The sequence below is a fragment of the Amblyomma americanum genome, chromosome 2, assembly GCF_052857255.1.
Source record: "Amblyomma americanum isolate KBUSLIRL-KWMA chromosome 2, ASM5285725v1, whole genome shotgun sequence".
Lineage (NCBI taxonomy): Eukaryota > Metazoa > Arthropoda > Arachnida > Ixodida > Ixodidae > Amblyomma > Amblyomma americanum.
Window position 1 is genome coordinate 108,255,132 of NC_135498.1, and position 25,885 is coordinate 108,281,016.

A 25,885-nucleotide genomic window follows, 5' to 3' on the forward strand; every position below is an offset into this window, starting at 1 on the left:
AGAAAAATTCTTAACTGCAACCGACCGCGGTGGCTCAGTAGTTTTGTGCTCGGTTATTGAGCTGGAGTTCGCGGGTTCGAACGCGGCCGCTGCGGTCGCGCTTCGATGGAGGCGAAACGCAAAGGCGCTCGTGCTGAACGATGTCAGTGCTCGTTAACCCTTTATGAGGCGCGAGAAATCTACTGATAGTTTGTGGGCTATATTTTCCGAAATAAATTGTACCATATATAGGAGCCAGAAAAAAAATTTATTATTGCTTGTAAAAGAATATTATCGAAAATATGGGCGGGACAACACCTGTCCCACTGATAACTTGACGCCATGAGCAAAGGTGGGATACACGCTGTCCCTCTGCACACCTTGGCATTCGTCATTTGTGTCTATGTGCTTTATCCCGGCTTATGAAATGGTGCAAAGCAAGTGATGCAAAGAGGCACTTGGCAGGCTACACATACAAGCTTTGTGCGTTTTTCCTGCGACGTCGTCGAGCACCACGACACCTTTTGCGTGTAGTGGTGGTGCACGGGTAGCGCCCGTGCCCATTGAACCGAACATCTTCTGGCACACCTGTCATAATCGAGCAGTTCTTGCTTCCTCTCTTGTGATACACTAGACTGCGCCGACCCTTGCGAAAGCTCCTCCCACTGATGAGTTGTCTTCCCAGCATAACCCGAAAGAACAGGTATGTGATACTCTTTCTGTAGCCATGCTGGATGTAAGCATTGACGATCGCCGCATCAAGGATGAAATAAAAAATGCGACTCCACGACCTCTTTGAGCGCCTGTCTAGTGGATATGCATTTCTTTTTTGATCGAAGCGATCCACCCCTCCCATCCAGAGGTTGTAGTCGCGCACTGCTGCGAAGCACTTCACGGGTTTCTTATGCCCTTTTGATGTAGTCCTGTCGACTTGGACGTCTTCACAGGAGTCATGATAGTTCGACATTATGTGAACGTGCTTAGTGTCCCGCCACTGGTAGGCGGTCACATTCTTTTTTCTCCTCCAGAGGTATTCACCACGGTCGAGCTTATTGTTCACTTTCACTTCCGCTGGTAAGTCTTTTCGGTTTGTGCGATATGTACCGCAAGCTAAAATGCCTTTGTCACGGAGCTGCTGCAGCAAGGTCGTCGAACTGAAGAAGTTGTCGAAAAACAATTGATTTCCTGGGGTTACGATTCCTTCTGACAATGACAAGACGTGTTCTCCAAGTGTTCTGTTGTTTGGTCGCTCCTGGTTCTTGCCTTGGTAGATTTTGAACTTGCAAAGGTAACGAGTGGACGAGTCCGCAATGCGCCACACCTTGTAACCTCGTTTTATTTTGGGTTTCATAGGCATATACTGTTTCATAGATGACCTTCCCTTGAATAGAATCATACTTTCGTCGACTGCAAGACGAGATGAAGGCGTGTACTCATTACCAAATTTTTCGTTCATCATCTTGATGAGCGGGCGAACTTTGAAACAGCGGTCATACTCTTTTGACCCTTTCTTTGGCATCTGCGTATTGTCATTCAAGTGTAAATTGTTTGTGATTTGTTGAAATCTTTTATGTGTCATGACTGCAGCGATTTCTTTCACGAAGAATAGGCTGTAGGAACTCCATTATAGATGCACTTGGTGCATAGGATTAGCACTCATTAGTACAAGCATGCCAAAATAGGACTTTAGTTCCTAGGCAGTGAGCGGTAGCCAGCCCCGTGTTGCTTCCTGGGTGGCGTAAAGATTTGTGTGATCAACTATGTGGTTAACCACTTCATTGCTGAAGAAAAGTTCGAAGGCATTCAATGCCGTGCTCTCTGATGAGAGCTTCGCAGAAAACGTCGGCTCAGTGTCCCTCGGCGTCACAACATCTGCTGGTGTCGTCTCCCACTCATCTTCCGGGTCAAAATCATCTGCAGCAGCTGACGAGCCTACAGTTGAGTTCCAACGTCTTTTCTTCTCCTTGCCAGTATACACTGTTCGCGCTTTTTTCTTACGTTTTACAGTAGGAACACCAAGCTCAACTCCATCACTTTCGCTGTCATTTTCACTTTGAAGTACACAAGGCAGCTCTTCACAAGATTCTTCTTCACAGTCATCTTCACTTGCGCTTTCAAGGTCTGGAAGGTTGAAGTAAAGATCTAGCGCCTCTTCAGGAGTCAGAATCCTCTTTCCTGCAAAAATGACCGGCAACACTTTATGCAAACCCGTGGTTACATGAGGACAATACTTGTGCAACCCACTCTGTCGATTTATTTCAGTGTTTTGGTGGTATATAGGAACACAAAATATGAATGCGAATAGCAAAAGCAAAGTGTGAATGGTCTCTGAACATGTCTGGGTAAGAAAATCAAATCTCAAAGGGGCTTCCTAGGCCTAACCTCCAACCACTACATTCGGAATATATGCAGGTAGCTAAATTACATTACTCACTCTCACGTCAAACCTGTCTACAATTGATCTAAGTGCATTACAGGAGTGCAAGATGTAGTTTTTGCACTTACCGGACATCACATTCGTGGTAAAGGAGCAACCAAACTCACGCACTTCAGGAGCGACGGCACCGAAAAACACAAGGCAGTAACAAAACAATACGCGCGCTAGTGCCACCTACCGATTCAAATAAAAACTTAAGCTTATAGCTGCTCTATCTTCTAAGGGAGGGCGCTACCAGTTTCTGTGGGGCTACATATTTCCCTGTGAGCTCCCGAGGCAGTTTTCGCTCGTGGTTGCGGGTGGGACGTATATGTCCCTATGACCGAAAAAGGGTTAAAGAACCACTGGTGGACGAAATATATACCGGTGCCCGCCCATGCGGCACCTCTTTCTCTTTTTCCTCTTTCACTGCAACCTTGATCCCTTTGCTTAAGGCGCTGTTCGGCTATCCACAGTGATGTGAAACAATTACTTCGCCATTTTCTTTGTTCAGAACCAATTTTCCAAGACTGCACAATGCAAGCATTTCCTGAATCCGTTTCCAGCTGTTCGGCCATCCCGAAATTCCTGTAGGCGGAGAGTGTTAGAAGAAGACGAAGAACAAGAAGTGTTCTGATTGAGCGGCTACCCGGACAGCAGCGTCAGCTCCAATCAGACAATAATAAAAGGAAGGTAAGAGCTCCGATGATACCTCCCTCTCAAGAGCGTCAGATTTCTGTTAGGACTCGGGAAAGTCTCGAAATGGTCATTGCCATGAGATATCGCCTTAGCTTATGTAGCACACTGACAAGCTGCATTCACTCCGCTGAAAGCATGCTTCCGATGATCTGCTTGACGTCATTATCAATTACCCTTTTGCTTAGGTTCTGACCTCTAATGTGCGTAATCTCCCCTTCCTAAATACCACAATTCTCTAGGAGAGGCGCACGGGTATCTCAGCGTGTGGCCGTCACAGGGCAGATCACCGAGAAACGTTCAGGGCAGATGACTGACTCTGCGACACGAACGCGTAAGTTGTCCTCACGGTGTTCCTGACGCAGTAAGAAATTTTAAGTTTGTTTTTGTGCTCATTTCCTTTGTGTGCGCCAGTATGTCAACTGGGTCATCCGGCTGGTCGCTGTGCACAGCTTGGCCTTATTTGCATCTGTTTAGAGGCCTTCACTGTGTACCAGAATTGTGTACAATTCAATTTGGCTTCTTTAACTACCTTTTCATCTACCATTTGTCAATAACGGCTCACGGCTAAGGCAGAGCGAAAGAGAAGGAACTTCAGAAACGGCATGTTACAACATTTTATGGGCCCAGGTGTCAGTGAATGCTTCTCTCGTCTCCTAAATTCTCGAGCCCCCGCTCAGAGCCGCCATGCTGCCTTGACGTATAAATCGGTTCCTGTAGTCTACGTAACGCATGTAGGTTTCCCACTTACTCCCATTTGGATGGCAAGTGAAGGGCGTAGTGGAACCTGAGTAGGATATGGGAGCCCAAAAGTCTAGTCAGAGAAATGGTCAGCTAAGCATTATGATATATGGCGTGCTGGAGCCAACTTTACAGCAGCTATGGCGTAGAGGTAGAGCATCCTCCTCGCATTTCAATTAACCGGGGATTGAATTCTGTTCCGCGCAGTTCTCCATCTTCTCTTTTAAAACAATCCGGGTGTTATTGAACCTTTAAATTTGGCAGGGAGTGCTGCCTAATTTCGATGACCAGTACCGACAACGTACTCCCTCACAAGAACAGTATTTCGCCAATCTGGTGTAGTACTTTGCAACAACCTCCTACATGAATAGATCTATTAACCCTTGGCCCTCAGTCCCCAGCGGCTCCAGAGCAACTGACAAAGGCGGAGGTCAGGCCTGTGACGCAGCAGAGGTTTCTTACAATCAGTGGCTCTGGACAGGCCGCCAACGGAAACTGAAACTGGTAACGTATAACACTAGAACGATATCCATTGAGGCTAGTTTAGCAATGCTGCTTGAAGACTATTGCCTATTAAATGGGATGCCATAGGGCTTAGAGAGGTTAAAGGGATAGGCATATACAGTGCAAAAAGGTCGGGCTTGTACTAAGCTACCGTAGGTTAGCGGACGGACGAGAATTACGTGCGACACCTTCTTAATAGGGATGTAGCAGAAAACATAGAGGATTGTACAGTATTAACAAGAGGATGGCAGTTATCCTAATTAAGCGTCATAAAGGTACAACCTGAACACGTAATACAGGAAAACGCGCCTACATTCAGCCATGATAACGAGGTCATCGAAAGCTTTTATGAAGACGTTAAATCACCCATAAGCGAAGTGCAGACCAAGCATTCGGTGATTTTAGGGCATAGGCTGTAGAAATAGCAGGGGGAGTTACTATTAGAGTTCGCAGAGAGATATCATTTACAGTTAATGAATACCTTCTTTTGAAAACGGAAGAACCCCATTGATGAGACTAACAATCAAATGCACTGTATACTGTCCACTCTCTGGCATAGGGCAGGATGTTGAGAAGATCGGGAAGATGCCTTCGCGAAACCGCAGGCTGTTAAGGCCTCAAATTAGCCTAGCCGTGAAGAGAGAACTAAATAAATTAGTAAGGCGAAAGCCCTTCATAAATTTAGCGGTGAGGAAAAAGTGGCGGAAAGCATTCTCTCACTCCAAAACATATATTCGGCTTTACCTGAGAAGATGACCTTAATGTTCAATCAGTGAACAATAATCTCAAAGCTATCATTAACGAGTACGCAGTAGAAGTGGGCTGCAGTATAGTTAGAAAGGATAACGGCAAGCTTTCTCAGGAGATGAAAGACCTGGTTAAGAAACGCCAAAGCATGAGAGCCTCTAACCCCACAGACAGAACACACAAATGGCAGAGCTATCAAAGGCAATCAATAAGCGCTTGGCAACCGATATGTGAGAGTTTTAAAAGGAGATAATCGGGCATGCTTTAAAGAACGAAAGTATAGCCTAAAAGCGATGAGAGGAAGCTAGTCATAGACAGAAATCAGATGTATGGTTTAAGAGAACAAGAGGAAAATGTCATTAGAAATATTGACGAGATATTTAAAGTAGCCGAAGAGTTCTACACAATATATGCAGCAGTGAATGCAATCAGGATGCTAATGATGGACCCAGTAGCGAACATCAATAGGACTCAACTGAACATCAATGGGCGAAATCAACTCTCACGATATGCTTATATTGAGCTCATTTTGCCCTTATAAGGAAACAGTTTGTCGGAGACGGTAGTGACACGTGAAATGACACTGGTGGGATTCAGGGTAGTAGTCACTTTTGTCAGCGACAGTTAACTTTGCATGTGAGCCACCTCTAACACAACCAATAACCTTCAAACATCTTGAAAACTGCCGTGCGTGATCACGATCGTTGTGGAGCACTCCGGACTACGCACTTCGGGTAGCAAACTGAGAAGTGCTAATTGCTTTCATTTTTTTGGCGAAAGGATATGGCGCAGTAACTATCTGGCATATCTCGGCTGACACCTTAACCGCGCCGTAAAGGAAGTGATAAAGGAGGGAGTAAAAGAAGAAAGAAAGTGCTAGGACCGCGCTTGTGCGGTGGTGCATGGATAAAAAAGGAAAAAAAATTCTAAGGACGATTATGATACATCATCGCGTGGAATAAAGAATTCCTCACGCATCGTTCTCAGTCTGTCTTCATTAATAATCAGCCCTCCTACCCGCTTCCAGTAACCTCCGGCATCCCGCAGGGTTCCGTTCTCGGTCCTTTGTTATTCCTTATTTACATTAACGACCTACCCCAGCATGTATCTTGTCATATCCGTCTGTTTGCTGATGACTGCGTTATTTATCGTTCAGTCACTAACCCTTCTGACCAAGAATCCCTACAGGCTGACCTAAACCATGTGCAAAACTGGTGTTTGCAGCGGCTGATGACACTCAACCCTAACAAATGTAAGTATATGTCTTTTCACCGCCGCCGAAATCCTTTTGTTTTCCAGTACACAATTTCTAACTCCTCTGTCGACCTCGTCCAGTCGTACAAATACTTAGGTATCACCATTTCTAATGATTTATCCTGGCGTCTGCATGTGACTAACCTGATATCATCAGCTAATAAAACACTTGGCTTCTTGAAACGTCACCTGCGGGATGCCCCTCAACATGTAAGACTACAAGCATACATTTCACTCATCAGAACTAAACTGGAATTCGCATCGGCCATCTGGAACCCTCACCAAGCATATCTAACAAACGCACTAGAAGCTGTGCAGAACAGGGCCACCAGATTCATTCATTCCTCGTATTCATACGACGTTAGCATATCATCTCTAAAATTGCAATCAGGTCTATCTAATCTTTCTGCTCGCCGTCGCACTGCCAGTCTCCTCTTATTTCACAAGTTTTTTTATTCGCCACTCAGACAAGAACCCTACATCTGCGCACCCCCGCCGCGCAGATCCCATCGCATCAGTCACCCTCTTCAAGTTTTGCGCCCACGTGCCCGTACCACTGTTTTCTCTAATTCATTTTTTTGCCGAGTAGCAGCTGACTGAAACGGCCTTCCCCACGATATCGCTGCCATCACCTGCCCTGGAACATTCATGACTGCATTGAACACCTGTAGTTCATAAAAACCCACCCCTTATGTAACACCCCGCAAGGGGTCTTTAAGGAAAATAAAGTGATGTGATGTGATGTGATAATTTTAGCGAAGCTCTCAAGCTGTTCTGATTCTGCGATGTATTCAGGCAAATAATTTCAGAGATACGTGTATGCATATTCAGTTGCAGAACACTATATTCCACTGGGGGCTTCGCCTTCCGGGGCGTCCACGAACGGCGTCCGCGAGCCATGGTCTCACCCGAAGAGTGATGAGTCACCGTCAGCATATACGATACCGTTTTATTCGGCCTAGAGCAACGCTTCCAAACGGGCACATCATAGATGCACAGAGGCGGAGTCAGGCATGCGGTCGGCGCTTTCGACACCCCAAAGGCTAATGATACAAAAAGAATAGCTGCGGTTTAAACTTTGGTTAACCCTGGTGAGAAGCGAAAGATTCCTTTGCATGGCTACGTTAACAAAAGCCACACACACCAGAATGGATTGTCATTAAAGCGTCCATGAATGCCCGATGGAGAAGTTGCCACCTGCTACGGTGGGCAGATTGTGATGATGTCAGTAGGTCACATGACCTGCCACGTGACACCACGTGACACCTGTCGCGTGACTGCACAGACGGTGCTTTCTGGAAAGCCTAGCGTAGTGAAGGTTTCGCTTCAAAACTGGCGCTACATCTGAGCACGGCAGAACAAAAATAGAAAGATCAAAAATCGCAGTTAAGAGGACCAAAACGAGAATACACAAAAAAGTGAAAGGTTCGAAATTATTCCGGAGCCCTCCACTACGGCACCTCCTTCCTTTCTTCTTTCACTCCCTCCCTTATCCCTTCCCTAACGGCGCGGTTCAGGTGTCCAACGATATATGAGACAGATACTGCGCCATTTCCTTTCCCAAAAAACCAATTATTATTATTATTAAGCGGCAACGACAATGGCTCGAAGTATTGCATAAAACCTGACAGCTCGCGTAGCAGCAGCTCACCCCAAACAGCCATTCCATCCTTGCAGAGGCACTTTCATTTTCGCGCGTCATCCTCGTAGGGTGCCGCTTCGCCGATCGCGTAGTACATAGTGATGGCTCGTGCTGGTCACCGAATCCGTTTCCGCGCCCCACTAGCGCTACGGCAAGAATTCCCCGCGCACCTCTTTTGCTGAACTTTCGATGCGGCATGTGATCGCCGAGGCGATCACATGCCGCATCTGTCGAGCAATAGTTAGGCCACGCGCAGTTGCGCTCCACGCGCGCGCACCTGGATCACTGAAGTAGACCGCGCGCAGTTTATATGGCTACCAACAGTCTTAGAGCCCCACACCACATACTCTTTCTTCAAATAACGCTCCTCTTCCAAAATTTTATTGTCATGAAGCTGTCTTTGTGATCGGAGATATGGATGAAGATATGTTCAACCTTCTGCGCCAATGCAAGGTTCATAAACAGGCAGTTTATACTAGGAAGAGAACTTAGCGAGTGGCGTGACAGATGCGAACAATATATCATGTGCAACACATCTCACAGCCCCGTCCGCAAATGGAGCGAAGCATGGCGCGACTTGGAGCATTGGCGTGTGCGTGCCGGCGCACCTTCCCCTTCCTTAGCCACCCTACCTCAGCAGATGCAGCCAAGATGGATGGATGACTGCACGCGACACTGCATGTGCAGTGGAGGAGTTATTGCGCTCAGCTGCTGGCCCGAATGTCGCAGGTTCAATCCTTGCCGTGGTGGTCGAATTTCGGTGGAGGCGAAATTGTAGACACCGTGTACTGTGCGGTGTCTGTGCACGCAAATGAACCCCAGGTGGTCGAAATTTCTGGAGTACTTCATTACGGCATCCCTCACAGCCTGAGTCGGTTTAGGGCATTAAACTTTTTAAATCAAATCATTTGTCGTTGATGGCGGCTTGCAGAGAGCATAGGCCGTAGCGGATGACACCATGGGAGAGAACGAGTAAAGAAATCGAAGCGCAACTTTACAAAATAGCGCCTCTCTTCCACTTACAACATTTTCTGTGTTTTTATTTGCAAGCTGTTCTATTCTACAACGTGTCAGACCGGTCATGTGAAGCTATTAATTTTTTCACTGTTTTTCTGTGCTTTCGCAGTCTCCATCGTCGTGTAATCCCCTTACGGGTAACTTGTAATTATTGCACCAAACAGAGAAATAATTACCATTGATACTGACCTTCCTTTGATGCAGTTCTTGCGTTCGTGGCATGCAACACAACGGAGCAGTGCGCATCGATCGAGGCGAGCGCCACGTGCGCCGACCACCTGTGTGTCTGCCCGTCCTTGCAGCCGCTCACCGAGGCGAGGCGCTGCAACACTACCGGTGAGCTTGCCAGCTAGTCTGAATATTGTTCGCAACGCGTACTTAATGGGAACATATTGTGATATTTGTCTTGACTACTTACAGAAGCGATGGAGGCGAAATTCTAGAGGCCCGTGTGCTGTGCGATGTCAGTGCACGTTAAAAAACCCCAGGTGATCGAAATCTTCGGAGCCCTTCACTACGGCGTCTCTCATAGCCTGAGTTGCTTTGGGGCGTTAAGCCCCTATAAAAACCAAAAAAAAACCTACAGAAGAAAATATATTTCTGAGCTGAAATAACTCGCATTATGACACTTGTTTTGCTACGCTCTTGGCTTCCTCAGCTCCTTAGAGCTACCCGAGATTAAATCGACGCTGAGGACAAATACAAGTGGGCCTGTAGCGATTGCATACCGCAATCTAACCACCAAACGGCCTCTCTTATACAAAACGTATTTTTTGGAAAGGCTTAAAAAACCTTATCAATTACTCATTTTGAGCAGATTTTCCGCTGTCATAATAATGCATCAAATGCAAGAAATTATCGCGACTGAAAACCCCGCTACCGATCGCCACTGCGATCGGTCACTTCAGTCTTGTCATAAGCGCAGCTGGCTTTGCCCAATTGCGCGCCGTGCGCGATATAACAAAGCACGCATAATAGACAAGATAAAAGCGAGTATCACCTTCGCTGAAGATACTCTCGGCACCCGTCTTTGTCTCTTTAGCTCGTATTGCAAAAAAGCAGATGCCATGATTAATCAACTCGGCAAGATCGCCCTATTTGTTTTAGATACTTCTGTCCCGAATATGAGCACTTCACGCCGTCATTGTTCATGAGATTAGAGAGGCCTCGCTACATCTCACAAGTGCTATACCACGCAGTTAGCAGCCAAGTACTTGCCACACAGCAGCAGCCGCAGCTCCATCGTCCGGTTCTGCTCGAACCCGCGATGCCTACACATAGAAGGCTTCTGCGGTGAAAGACGCTGCGGCACACCACACAACACAATTCGGCTGGCGTTCCACTGTGCAGTTTTTTTACCTTTTTACCTCGTGGTATAAGCCGAGCAGTTATAATTTTCTTTTGTTACAGCGCACCACTTCCAGTTGAAACGTCAAGCGCTATACTGAGTCTTGTCGGAGTAAACTGTTTCGCCGATTCTAACAATCTTGATCATGTGATCATAAGGATAGCGACGGAAATTAGTATCAGACATGTCAGAACGCTGACGTGCTAGTGTAATTTTACACACTCTGCAGTACCAGGGTATGTGCGTCTTTATATTTTTCGATGATACTTGAGACGATTAAACGGCGCCATCTGGTTATTTTTCTTCCATCCCCACCCTCCTTTTGCCTCCCGTGGCACTCCTTGATATTACAGGCCCATTTCATAGGTACTCAGGCCTTAGATTCTTGGGTCTTCGGCTCTTAGGTCAGGCCCTCCTTACAAGTATCTGAATGTCATGAATCCATATGTTATCTTCATTCTCCAAGAGCATTGTAGTCGCTGTGGTTATTGGTGTATACCATCCTTTCTGCCGAAATTAATAGCATTGAGGTAAAAAGCTATCTTCTCGTTGTTCGCGTGATTGTTTTATAGAATTCACAAAGTGTTTACGGTTGCAGAATTAAATTATGGTCCGTGAAATATTTAGATTATAGGAACAATGCAATAATTTTTATCACCTTTGAAGGGTGTGCAGGCCATTATTGGGACAAAGCAATTACATTACATAGTCACTAGAAATCAATTCGATATCAAAAGAAATACATTGCTAGTTTTTGCAGTTTTCTTTCTTGGTGAGCGCTGTAGGTTATTTTATTTTAGGAACATCTTTGCAGGCGAATACGGTGTCAGTAATGTTATACTGTGTAAATTATTTCATTGGTATAAAAATGATTTGAGTAACCTTGTCTTTCAATATGAGCAATTAAAGATATAACAAAAGTACAGGGCCAGAGGATATGATATTTCAAAAGAAAAAGAAAATGGTCACGGTTAGTAATACGCCATGTGAGTTGTCGAAATGTTAGCTCTGAGTCCGTATAATATCCCGGCGTGTTTTTCGCAGCAATATTGTAATGATGCTGTAGTAACAAAGATTTAACAGCTAGATATTGACAAAAACAGTAGGCATCCTAAGGAACAACATTTTCTCACAAGAACTGAAGTATTGTACCTATACAATGTAAATTCAAAATTCAATAATGCTTACACTGCGTAAGGTGCGCGATTAAAGCAAGAAATTTAACTGTGACAAACACTACGTGTTTGGAGGAATTTTCGCTAGTGAGTATTCAGCGTAATTTACCTTGCACGTGAGAAAAACACACAGAAGGGAAACACTTGATTATATTAGGAAGCAAAAGTTTAAATCTGTTGCATAGTAGTCGCAGAAACATCTAATAAGAAAGATGCGTGCTGAAACTTAGCCACGAAAAGGCCATGTTTGAGACCTGAGAACGTTTTTCAACAAAGACGTGCGCAATAATTAGTTGTTCCCAGGAAATTCTAAGGAGTCACTGTTTGCATCACTCTAAATATTTTTCGTTTTAATATGAAGTTGACCTTGTAACTTTAGTTATATGTCTGTATGCGTCCTTTCCCACTGCATGCTTGCTGCGGTTTCTTGAGCGCCTGGGGATACTTTTGCATTCCATTCATCTTTATATGGTATGCTTAGCCCTCCTTCGTGTAATCTGTGTTCGGGAAGGTGCATAATAAATATATAATTACTGAAATATAACAATAAACAAATATTAAAATTCAGAACCTTCAAGTTAGAATTTTAATGCTGACAAAACTACCAAGGTTTTTTTACTCATTAGTTGTACGATACATGTTAGGACTCAAGTAAGAACGGAAACTCTTCGGTTCGCCCTTATTCAGCGAGATTCTTCTTTCAGATTCCAACCTGCCCCTGGCACTGGGGAGTAACTGCAGCGTCAACGCCCAGTGCTCAAACATGGCAGCGTGCTTGGATGGACGATGCGACTGCCCCCAGGGTTACCAGCCTTCGGACGAGCGCCACTGCCACGCAATCAGGCAAAGCGGTACGCTCTCTGCGGCACAGCGAGATACAGGCGAAGGCTCTAAAGATTTGCTGGCTTTTGTTAAAGCGAATGGCCAGGTTACGAAGCCTCACATGAAACCTTATGTGTAAGAACTCGACGCAGTGAAAAAATATTTGTGTTCAAGACGAAGGCGAAGCAATTTAACCAGGAAATTTGTCAGATGTTGCGTCTCCTGCGAAACCAATTCTTGAACGATTTGAGGCTGCAGAGATATTGTCTGAAAAATACTGCAAAAATCTAAAGTGATCTCTGTGTTGAAGCGCCTTTGCTGGACGCTTTATGCTTTGAAGTTACAGCCGTCATTCCTCATTGAAGAGGTTCTGTGTCACTAAGAGAATATGACAATCTTTTGAAGAATATCGTTTTTATTAGACTTAATCCAAAAATAAATCTAGAAATATTGTATGTTTTAAAAATTTCGTTCCTGTAAGTACTTATTATTATCTTAATGTTGTATTTTGCTGAAAAAGATTTTCGCGGTTAAAGGAAAACAAGCTTCATCGCGATGGCACGCAGTCATGCTTTAGGCAAAATGTTCAGTCATTGCGGCAGATGTGCACCCGAAGACGAATATATCTTTTTCCTCAAAATGTCTGTTCAATATTTTCCAACTACCACCCGATCTAAAACTATCGCTTAGTTCTGTCGTGCTATATTCCCTTCAAGCCCTAAATGTTGATGACTCGTGCCAGATCGTGCAGAAGTTCGTCATTCGGTAGGACTGTAAAATTTACTTTAATGTCAATAATAGCGAAGCTCGTTCTTCGTGAGTTAGAAACGACCCGTTGAGGTCATGCGCAGATAATTTTAGGACAAGACCCGTAATCACGGCAACGTGGACTTATGCAGGCTCAGAAAATAGGTTTCTACCCAGAGAAACGCTTCCTTCTTCCAACCTTTTGGAAAGTTCTCGTTTTAGTCGCGTTATAAACATCAATACTAATGCCTTCTGCCAAATACCGCCAAAGAGGTACGACGTAACGAGCCCCAGTATTAGACTGGCGTGGATCTGGGCACTTTTATTTCTCTTCCTAAAGCCGGGTAAGGAAACCAATTTTTATAGTACAGTATATACAACAGCAAAGTTGTCAAGAGTTGCAAAGTTGAGCGTAGTCGATGTTTACCCAGGTTGCTTCTTGGGGCTGCAAATCAAATGATACAGTCTGAGGAAGCGACTATTATCATTGACTGTTTCTCTAATTTCAGCACTGTCAGTTACGTCGTGGATGGCCATCATGATCATGACTTCAGGCTTTCTTTTCATCCTGTTGCTTATAGTCTACGTCAACGTACTCGGCCAGAGGTGAGCACAAGTTTGCTTCGGTAAGCATTAGTGTCAGGGGCCGCGAAACGTCCTAGTGTGGCATTACACTCCTGCCACTCTGTTAAAACTTACTAAAATGAATAGCCTTAATGCCGGCTGCTTACAAGAAGACGTGTTCCAGATGTTGAGAAGGTTTAGACAGCCTATAGCCTGGAAAATCCCCAATTCATTCAGTATTAGAAATAAATTTGGACCTACAGATAGGTTTACACTGCAGTCTTTGAACGCCGCTAAAAATTGGATGGATGTGTACCAATTTGGAAGCTTTGGTGGGGCGTCCGAACAGAGGGCCTTTTTTGATTGTTCGGAATACCTATCTCTTGCATTTCTAACGCTCCGATCGAAATTCTTAAAAATCGCTCTAATCACGATGATTTCCACCTAAGTGACCTTCCCCTACTTGTAGCTACAAATAGAAGCCTCTCGGTGTGTGTTGCTGAAAAGCAGAAAATTCGCGGGCACAATTTTCGGCGTGTCGTTAGCTTTCTGGCTGGAGTTCTTGATTTATTGTAAAATAAACGTTATGGAAAGAAGACCCGTATCGAGTGTACTGACCGCGTGCTGCACGGACGTATCATCCTGAGACCTGGGAATGAAAAAAAATGTCCGGCATATTGGCTTGCGGACTCGCAGGCTCCGCAGCTATGCGAGGAGGTATGGCCGTGTAGAAACCTACTTGTCGGCTGCTTTAAACTGATTATGGCCAAAGCTGCATTGCTGCGGTCCTCATCATAAGCTCACAATGGGGCTGGTAGCGCCTACCGTGCTGGCTACAAGGCTGTTTTATGTGGCAGATTCTGCTTCGTTGACGTTTCAAATTTTTGGAGGGTGAAGGGTACAGTAGTCCTCATCATTGCAAAAGCATGCCGGAAGATCCCCTGTGCTCATCGTAGGAAAAAATGCCTTCGTCTCTTTACTTCTCTAAGCGGTGCAGAATTGAGAAGGCAGTGTACACTGGGCATCGATATATCACGGGGGTTTGGGCGAAGCATAGTATATAGAAACATTAAACTTTAATTTTAATTGCTGAACCATGTGAAGGGCGTTTTCGGAGGATATAAAGTTGGGATGCGAAGACTGGCCCAAGATGCGTCGACCCTGATATATTAACAGCAAGTTCTACGGTTGTCATGTATGCCATACCCATATTTGCGAAGGGTTTTAGTGACTGATTCATAAAGCGTTTGCGTACTATGAAATATGTTATCCGGGTATATAAAATTAAATTATGCGTGGGGTATGATATAATGCTCATATTAAATTTTTTCCAGATAACGTTTTTTGCAGACAAGCGCAGTGGGTAACGACTGATGTCTGTACTGTGCACTTCCCTTGGCCTTATTTATAGAAAGAAATTTTAAATGCAAGAAACTGATGTTTTTGTAGTCTGCGAAACTTTCACAGTTCATTCATAATTCTGAGTGAAATGAAATAGAAAGCTTTTTTGAATTTTAGCCCGAGATACAGAGGTTTTAAAAAACAGGACACAAACCGGGGAGTGCTCATACGGATGAATGGAAAAAACGAATCTTTAGCACACCTTTGTGCCTAAATTTCCCGCATAGTATGTATTTCACAAAACGCAGACATTGTCATTTCGATTATTGCCCGTTCAAAAACTGCAAATGGAAGCGTAGTGCATTCGAAAATATCCTCTATATATATTCACAGTTGTCAGAGTACATCGGAAGCCATGTTAGCGTAGTTACCCTTTTTTCGTGTTGTTTATGTCGTTGTCTGGTCCACATGCCCCAATCTCGAGAACCGTGACAAATATGTACATAGGTATAAAGCTTCCGACACGAACACGGCCTCACTCAGGCCACTTTACCGTGGACTACATCAAACAGCCGAAGGCCAACTTGGGAAACTGCCTTCGAACTGGAGGCACTAACCGAGACTTTTATGCAGAATAAACTTTCGTCTAGCAAAGAATGTACGATTCCATGAGTGACGCTTCAATGGCATGGCAGTAATTATTTTTTATCGTGTCACGGATCAGCTAGCGCTGAAAACTCGTTGTTCTCCTCAGGTAAACAGCTTTATATGCTAATGCCGTGGCATTAGAAGCCGAATTGGGCGAAAATGCATTGTCGGTCAAAAAATTCGTCCATTGGCTGAAGAGAAGTGACGTCATTACTCGGCAGCTTTTTTGTTAGCTGTATCCCAGTGACGTCAGCAGACATGAAATTAAGTCACTTCCGGTAAATCCATCGACAGCTGCTAGCGCTATCGGGTTGCGAATGCACAGCCGAATTAGGAGTCCCTGTTAATTTTTGCTTCAATTTCAATTGATTTGTTTGAAATAAACCCTCACTGGTTTATTTGGAGATCGGTATGTTATGCACCAACCGAGAATACTTTACACACGACGAAAAAACTAATCAACTAAGTTTTGATTTGTGACCAACAGGACGTGAACAGTGAATTATATCTGTGTTCCATTGATACTGCAATCGAGCTCTCGTAGGGTGCGATATCGTATGATAACATGTGCAATGGTTTTGCTCGGCATGGCTTACTATTGTATAGTACGGTATGTGGGATTTAATGTCCAAAAGATGCGCTATGCGCTCTGAGAAATGTAGTAGGGGGCGCCGGTCTAATTTTGACCACCTGTGGCTTGTTAGCGTGCAATAAAATTGCGTTTCGCAAGGGCTTTCTAAATTATTGTGCATCGAAATGCGGCCGTCGTGGCCAGAATTCAATGCTCCGTCCTTCAGCTCAGCACAGCACCTTAACGACGAAGCCACTTCACTTGCCCGGCGTGTTCACAGTGAAACATTGCGATTACTAGCACAAGAAATAGGCAACTCATACGGGAGATAAGTTTTCCTCCCTTTTGATGCTACCTGCATTTTAGGGGAAATGTGCTAGAGGATATCCTGAAAGAATTATGAGCACCCCGTTAGCAGGCCTGGACCTCTTCGCATTCTATATTAATTATACTTCCTCTCAATTACGACCTTTTGAAATACGTCATTGTGGCGGCGGCATAGACGTTTTTGATTGCTGCTTTTTCTTTGTTCGTGCTTAATCGACCCTATTACTTTCTTGCTCCAATTCAGTTTCTAGATTTGAAAGGGTGGTAAGGCCAGTTATCATGAAAAGAAAGTACGCAAAGTATGAGTGAACGACAACGCCATGGCACAACAAGCCATGCCAGTCAGAGCTGGGATGTTATGCCGCTTGAATGGGTTATATTGTGGGCAAAAGTGTGATTTTGCCACGGCCGGTCCTCACAGCCACAGTCAACGAATCTCTACTGCTAGTTCGTCATCACATCTGAACACAAGACGGATTATGCATTTTTAAGCTCTGATAACTGGGCCACTTAAAAACCTCTTCAACCTAACTGCCGCCATATTGCTCGCTGGACTGCTTTTTCTGCCTGTAGGTACGTATCCACCGCAGCTAAGTAAACAATGAGGAGGTCGACGCCCAGGGAGCGCTCAGTAGCACAAGGTGTAAAACCAGTCCAGCGAGCAATATGGCAGCAATCAGTTTGGAAGTGTCTATATGTCTATGTGACTCCATGTGCATCCCTATTCAATACAGCACCTATGCAAACTTATTTGGGTATTGAGTGTGATGATGTCCTATCTTGGAATAAGCAGGTCGAGTCTGAATGCCGGAAGCTAAGAACCCTGTCAGCAGAGCTGTACCACATAAAAACCTGCACAACCCTGGATTAAGAAAATTAGTGTTTGAATCCCTAGGCGAAAATGTGTTACGTTATGGGATCACCATGTACGGATTTTGTTCGGACACCTTGAAGGATCAGGTAAATAGAATGATATCCAAAAGTATAAAAATTTGAAATAAGCTGTTCCATAGGGTGACATGAATAAAAATAATATAGCCGTGTTGGCAGATGTTTTGCCTATAAAAGCAGTTAAGTGATTACGTCACATATATAAATCAATGTTTCAATCATGCCCTTAAAACTGTTAAGCCTGAAAGTAAATGTAAACTTAAAAAAAAACTGAATTTACACATTCCCAAATTATACACTAAATATGCCAAAAGCTGCAGAAATTTTAATGTACAATTTTTACTTAACAAGTTATCTAAGCAGGAATGATGCTTTTTTTCGGTTGCACGTGCGAAGCGAGCTCTAAGAAACATCTGTTTTGCGATTGTTGAAAAATTTTGATGGTAACAAAATTGATGTCATTGCTTTCTTTTGTAATATTATTTCTTTAGAACTGTGCATTAATTGTACACATAGCTGTCTGATGCCTTGTTGTTGAATATGCGTTACTCTGAGCAACTTACACATCGGCATTTTGTTAACTCTGGTAAAACAAATTGTTACTTGTTTTGCGTGACGAACCACTTGTGTATCTTGTTGGCTGCCAGTTCCGCACACAAGCACAATGTGCTTAAGCGGTGCAGGAGTATGCAATTGTAAATTAGCTATATTACATTCATTTTTGGCCAAACATCGCAGGCGCCCACCGCACACATGTACCATGATGTATGGCCAGGTGGCCACTGAGCCGACGCCGAACATTTTCCTGGTACCTGTCGCGGCCATGTGGCTGGGAGGCGAAGCACCCGACAGCATTCGCATCAGCACGGAGTTTGGCGCTGGCAGCTCTTCTTCTTCAAGGTCCTCACCATACCCCGGGGCCGTTGAGAGCTGGCAGGCAAGGAGTTTCCACTACGTCAAAACATTTATTTATGCGTATAAAGAAAGTTCAGGGAAAAGACGGGAAATATTTAACTGTATTTTGAAAAACCTCGGCCGATGTTTTTAGTGCCAGCATTTAATATGAGGCGCCAACATTGACGAGTCGCCATAGGTTTAGCGAGCAGAATGTCTTAAAAGCGAGTGGTATAAAATTCAGCGCCTTGTTCCTGCAAAAGCAGGCAAAGTAATAAACGAAATTTCAGTTAATTAAGCATTAGACAAACACCAATGTTTTCTCGCCAGCAGCTTAAAAATATCGGTCTATGGGCAGTCTTTTCTCTCTATCCTGGGCCCCATATTTTTTACAGTGCTTCAAAACGCAGCCAGCGTTGATTGTTATTTTGCTGAACGGAAGTGACTCAGAAAAAATCGCAACATAAAAGAACGTTCACTAGTGCATGAAATCGCAGTTAAGGTATACGTATTGGCTGAGGAGCTTTGTGCTCAGAAACGTTGCATTACAATCTTGAAATCTAGGCTGAAAGGAAGGCTGTGCCGCTTGCTCAGGCCTTTGATGGAGAACAGTAACAATAAAATGAATCGACGCTAATTTAATATCAATTCCTGCTTAGCTCTAAAGCCACTCCAGCAATATGGTTATGAGAAGATGAGCCAATGTTCTCACAGGTAGATACTTTAATTCGGAACCAAATATGTTGCCCGTTCCCCTCAAACTCGATTGGACAAAAACGCTATCTCATCTACCTTTAGCTTTACAAGTACACGCTGGGTAAATATTGGCTTGAATACTTAACCGCCGCGGTGGCTCAGTGGTTAGGGCGCTCGACTACTCAGGAGTTCCCGGGTTCGAACCCGACCGCGGCGGCTGCGTTTTTATGGAGGAAAAACGCTAAGGCGTCCGTGTGCTGTGCGATGTCAGTGCACGTTAAAGATCCCCAGGTGGTCGAAATTATTCCGGAGCCCTCCACTACGGCACCTCTTTCTTCCTTTCTTCTTTCACTCCCTCCTTTATTCCTTCCCTTACGGCGCGGTTAGGGTGTCCAACGATATATGAGACATACTGCGCCATTTCCTTTCCCCGAAAACCAATTATTATTATTAATATTATTATTATTATTGAATACTTATAACTGCTCGGTGCATGCAAAACCTGAGGAATAACGATTTAGGAATATGGAGTGTTCTGTAGCAAACAGTCGTCTCCAAGAGAAGCGCGTTCAGGCTTTCATTCCAGAAACTGTTTGCCTACACGTGGCATTCCTCGATGGAATGTCTCCCCATATTTTTCGCAGCACGCGTGTCCACCTCCTGAGCACAGTCGCTAAATTAAAAAATTTGAGGACGCTTAAGCTTCGCCTTTAAGAGTGAAACGCGACAGCATGTTGTAGCACTGCCAGAGAGTCCACGGAACGCCATTGCCCGTTCGGCGCGACGCTTTGCCCGTTAGACAAATAGCTCTGCTACGTAAGGTGAAACGGACGGGCGGAGCGGCAAACCACGTAGAAGCGCTGCCAGGCGCCTTGAGCAAACGCACTGGAGTTATGTTGCAGCCGTAGTTCGTCGGCACATCGGTCTCGATAAATCTGATGCCACGAAAGCCAGCATAGTTTCCGCGCCGAACGAACGGACAGCAAGCCGCAAGCTTCATGGTGAACGCGCTTTGGGTGTGCGCTGCGTGTTTGCTGCTTGCCGCGTGATTCCTGCGTGCCCGCACGGCCCCACCGTCCCCGAGTGAGACGAACGGGATGCGCTAGTGTTCCTGTATATGCTCCCGCAGGGAGCAGATTTGCGCGGCTGTTTTCCTCGCGCCGCTCTTGACGCCATTCGCCGAGCGGCCGTCACGTGATTCCGCAGACGACGTTTGTTCCATTTTGAAGTGGAGGAGCCGACTTTCCACGCGCAACGCCGGTTCCTCGCCAGCCCCAGTACCCTCTCGGCTGCCATCGTGATCGGACGCGTCCGGTGCAGTCGGCTGCGGTGCAGTAGGCCGCCTGGTGCAGTCCGGTGCAGTCGGCTGCCTTTTCCGTGCGCTCCAGTTGTATATATTTTGATAGTGTGCAGTGACGGCAGCCTAGTGTGATAAAAATTACAGTTCAATATAAATTAAAAATTGTTCAGCAGGCTCTCTCAAACTCCATGCGGCGACTCATCTTTGCCATCAACAAATTATCTTAATGTTTCCTGCAACGCTACAAGTTCCAAATGAAAATGTGAACAAAGGTTTTGTTCCTAACCTAACTGTGTACGTCACAGAGCATTTCTCATTTGCAGCCGCTGCCTACCTGTCTGCTTATTCTGCTGCCACCTCCAGCATTTTGCAGAAATTGTTTGTTTTGCGAAATAAAGAATGTTTGACAAGCAAACACTATGTGAAATTTTGTTCTAGTCCCAGTCTACTACACAGAAGTGGGAGGCCAGTCTCTCTGCATGAGAACAAGCTTTGTCTAGGCAATTTAACTATTTTATTTGTTAAGAGTACCGTTAAGGTTCCACTGACAAGGATAGATAGATAGACAAAGAGGAGGAGGGAAAGGCAGGGATGTTAACCAGAAAGGGGTTCCAGTTGGCTACCCTGTTAACAGTGGAAGAGAGGGGAACAAAAATAGCATGAAATACTTGAAGGCAAAATTGGATTTTCAGATAATTATTTTTCCTTGAGTAAAAGCATGGACCAGTCCAAAACAAAGATATTTCAGAATGCATTGAAGGTACATATACTTCGAGTAGGTGAAGAGAAAACGCAATAGTGCTTAGGGAAAAACGAGCAAATAACAGCACCAGAAAGAGATACACATCACTTTTCGAGATCCGTAGAAACTAATTATTAAAGTACGGCACGTGATGTGTTTGGCTTGAAAAGATGACCATAGAGGAAAAATGCAATGGAGGGCTAGAAGTCAGAGCAACAAATGATACGTATATTTTGTGAAAGATAACGCGCGAGTTTGCGACATCTGTGCCTTTGGTTGGTTAGATTTAATTGCGTGCAAAACGCATTGCTTTAGACTGCCCGTATTCACATCGTATGCAGCGTGGTTTCACAAGCTTCATGCCACATCGGCGGTCGCAACCCTATAGAATAATGTATTTCAATGTGGTTCTGCAGGGAGATGCATTACCGCACTTCTCTTCATTACACAACTCACGCAGGTTTTTCATTTTCAAGCATTTATGCGCCATTAATGTCCGTACTGCGAGCTATCGCTGTCATTCCGCGATCTTTCTGTCATGCTGTATGATATTTTCGGCAAATCAGATTATTTTTCGGTGTTTTTTTCAACGAAGTATGAAGGGCTTAGCATCGATCCCTGAGCACTGAGACAGTAAAAGGAAAAAAGGATGCCCGCAATCCAGCGCCGTTTGTAAGCTTTTTTAAAAATAATGCGAACTGGTCTACAACGCCAGCCCCGTCATTATACCAGCTCCCGTGCGCTCGAGGAGCTGCTTTTCCGCACAGCCTTGAACAAAATGGCGGACCTTCGCGCAACTCTGCTCCCTGCGGGAGCATATGCAAGAACGCTAGGATGCGCTGCAGTCGCACGCCACCTGTGGGGCAGTGGCGTACATTCCGCGGAGGAGGAGGAGAGAGGAGGTGGAGAGATTTTTCGCTCACGGCTGACGCCGACGACACCTGATTTTCTGCGACACGAGCTCCTTAACGCTGTCGCATTAAAACTGTGTTCCCAGAATTTCAGAATGGAATGCTCTGATAATTAGCCAGATGTGTTATCTGTGGTGTTGTGTGTTAAGACCTACACCGCCATGCATGTTAACGATATGGTCAGTACTGCATGCAATTCAGGTTTTGGAGCAGTGCTTATCCGCTGTTGTCACACCTTAGACTTCGCATAACGTGGATGGATGGATAAATGGATGGATGGATGGATGGATGGATGGATGGATGGATGGATGGATGGATGGATGGATGGATGGATGGACGGACGGACGGACGGACGGACGGACGGACGGACGGACGGACGGATGGATGGATGGATGGATGGATGGATGGATGGATGGATGGATGGATGGATGGATGGATGGATGGATGGATGGATGGATGGATGGATGGATGGATGGATGGATGGATGGATGGATGGATGGATGGATGCAAGGTAGGAGAATCCCCTTTGAAACGGGGCAGTGGTTGTTGCCACTATGCTCAGTTCTTTCTTTCCTTTATTTTTGTTTACTCTGCTGTAAGTTGTTAATACAATTCGCCATTTCCTTTAAAAAAACGTCTTCCTACACTTTAAAACTTATGTCACCTCTCTGCTTTTGTGCCACCAATCCTCCAATCGCTTTTTGCTAATTTCCACCGCAGATTTATTTACATGACTATTGTTATCTCTAAACCCTAAGGCCTCAGGAAGAGTAACTGTGCCTGCATCGACATCGCGATGGATACCATCGCATTTTAGGGTGAGGTGTTCTATTGTTTCTACAGATTTACCACACACAGCACATGTGTCATCTTCTTCGTTAATTTTTTTTCTGTAGCTGCGCGTTCTAATACGCCCTGACCTAGCTTCAATGAGGAGGGCACTGCCTCTTGAGTTATCATAAAACGTTTCCTTCCTGATCTGCCTTTTCTAGCATCGATATAGTTCTACACTATGCTTCTTTTCCATTGAATCTATCGAATTTTACCTTCGAAGTTTTTAACCTGTCGTTTAATGCTCTTTCTTTCTCCTTTCTCGTCTCTGGCAAACTTACTGGCCAGCTTTCTAGTTCGTTTGCGCCACTGTGTGTCAACGCTCTTTCTGTACAGGTATTTAAATACCTTAGCTGCCCACCTGTTATCACCCCATTTCCTCAGGCGTTCATCGTATAGTACTTTACTCTGAGCTTCCCGTACTTCGAACATTTCCCAGCCCATATCCCCCTGTACTGCCTCGTTTGTGGTGTTCCCGTGGGTACCTAGTGGTAATCCTCCGACAGTTCTCTGATTTACTTCTAATCACGACTGAACTTCAGCCCTTAAGCATAGAACCGCATTTCCAAAAGTAAGGCCCGGAACCATTATTTCTTTCCAAATACCTCTGAGGACTTCATACCTGTTGTGCCGTTGAAAACCATCACACATGACTTAGTTGCGCTAAAACTGAAACCTAGACTGTCTCCTTGTCTCCACAGCAATTCACCAATGTTTTCAAATCTTCCTGGCTATCTGCTAAAAGTACAATATCGTCCGCATACATTAAACCCGGTAGTCGTTGCTCAACAACCTTTCCGCCTAATGTGTATGACAGATCATAACCTAGATTGCTTCCTTGTAGCCTTCTTTCCATACTTATCATATAAAGCATGAATAGCAGCGGTGATAGAGGACAACCTTGCCTTAATTCTTTGTGTATCTGGACAGTTGTTGTACTCTTAATTCCTTCCCATGTTATATCAACTTCATTTTCTCGATATATTTCCTGTAGAAAATTATTTACTTCAAGACTGACACCTTCACCTTTTAATATTTTCCACAGGAGTTCCCTGTTCACGTTGTCGTATGACCGCTTATGTCAAAGAAGGCTAAATACAGAGGTCTGTTTTCCGCCTTAGCTATTTATATGCACTGGGTAAGCATAAATAGGCAACAATCTAAGCGCCTACCACTTCTGAACCCGTTCTGAATTTCTCCCAAGGTAGATGTACACTGGTAGCGAAGGCTCCATAGACGCCCATTGGTCCAAAAAATGGCGGCTCGTGGGCACTCCAGCGCCCCCTGGATTTTGGGGGCAAACTACGCAAACGTGACGTAGAATGACGTCACGCACACGTATGCTTTGGCGCGAATTATAAAGCGGTCTTTCTGTAGAATCCGCGTTTTCGAGCCCGTACCTCTCGAAGGTTGCTGCCTTTCAGCGCGCCCCAACCTTTGCCAGTCAAATGTGCTCGCCTTGTGTGCTCGAGTTCCTGCTAGTTATGGCCTTGTTAATGTGCAATTGGGAACGCAATGAAAGTGACTGGTAAAGGAGGGGCAGCATAGAAAGGCAGCAACACTTCCAGACACTGGCGTGGCCGGGTTAGCCGGGTATCGAAACAAGGCCTGCAAAGACGCGCTGTAATGCACCGCACACTCATGAATAGGGGGCAGGTCAAGAGTGTTGCAAAAATACAAAATTTGCCAGGTTTTAATAAAATGACTTACCTCTTTCATAAAACAAGGTGCTAATATATTTTTTCTTTTCTATTGGCAGATTACATTCCAATTTTGTAGCTTTATCATTTCTTTATATGAGTGTTTTGCCCCCCATCCTCTGGTTGTGCTGCAGTCGCGCTAAACCACTTTTCGGCCCAGCCTTCGCCACCACTTTAAATCCGCCTTGGTTCTCCGAGTATTCTATTACTTTCTACCCGTGAGTGCATTTTTATTTTCACCACCCGCATCGCCAGCCTGTATGTAACTGATGTTATCGTAATCGGTCGGATAGATTTTATGTTCGTCTTATTGCCTTTTCCTTTATAAATAAAATTCATGTTACTCTGTTTCCAGCTGTGTGGAATTTTCTGATTCGTTATGACTGCCTCCAATAATTTTATCAGCGTTTCCTTGCCTCTTGGGCCAAGTTCATTAATTAGCTTCATTGGAATTTCGTCGATCCCTGCTGACGCACATCTTGGAATATTTGCTTCCGCCTTTTTCCAGTTAAGATTCGTCAGTTCCACGCTGTTTTCTATTGTGCGTTCCTGTGTTGCTCCCTCATTTGGGGTGATTACTCTTTCGTCTTTCTTAAATGACTCAGCTATAACTGATGAAATGTAGTTCACAGCGTCATATCCATCTAAACATTTTCCTTCAGCATCGTGAATCTGTTCCTGCTTTCTGTGATTCGCTTTGCCCAGCCAGCTTATATGGTTCCAGAATTTTCTTGGCCCCCCCTTTAGTTGCATCGCGAACTTCAGCCAGCCAGCGATCAGAGGACTGCTTTATTTTAGCCTGAACGAGGACCCGCACTTGCGGTTTCTTTTGTCGATAAGATTCCCATTTTCGGCCTATTTTCTCTTCAGATAACTGCGCCCTCTTTGCTTCTCTGTGTTCCCGTGATGCCAACCGTCGTTGTTCGATGGCCTCTCTAATTTCCTTATTCCACCAACTTTGTGGCTTCCTCTTTCCTCTCCAGCAGTTTACTCCTTTTACTTGTTTTATTTTTGTACTAATGAGGAGTTCTAACTTATTATAATCCCACTTTTCCATGGGATGTGTCTCTATTGCTTCCTCTATGCACGCCGCTATTTGCGCTATTAGTTCGTCATTTGATTTTCCGCACTCTGTCTGACTCCCCTTCATTTCTCTTCTAAGCAGGGCTCCAAACTGTCGACTATTACGCTTATGATCACTACCGAGGCTGTACTTCCCCTCTTCGTATATTTCCATCATTGCGAGCTTGCTATACATCCCCTGCGAGATTAAGCAGTAGTCAATGGTCGTTTGCCTGTTACGGGAATCCCACGTGACTTTTCCCTCACACCTAGTTTCTCTATTTACAATAACTAGTTTGTGTCGCTCACAGAAGTCTAG

The 25,885-nt window shown here is 44.8% G+C and overlaps 1 protein-coding gene across 1 annotated transcript; it reads right to left on the reverse strand.

Annotated features, from left to right (window-relative positions):
- Positions 1-1,188: 1,188 nt before the first annotated feature.
- Positions 1,189-2,556, reverse strand: LOC144118944 (uncharacterized). The gene is made up of 2 exons (XM_077651706.1): positions 2,485-2,556; positions 1,189-2,154 (listed from the first exon to the last, which is right to left on the reverse strand). Exons 1-2 carry the CDS (start codon positions 2,489-2,491, stop codon positions 1,673-1,675), a joined length of 489 nt encoding a protein of 162 aa, XP_077507832.1. The 5' UTR covers positions 2,492-2,556; the 3' UTR covers positions 1,189-1,672.
- Positions 2,557-25,885: the final 23,329 nt, after the last annotated feature.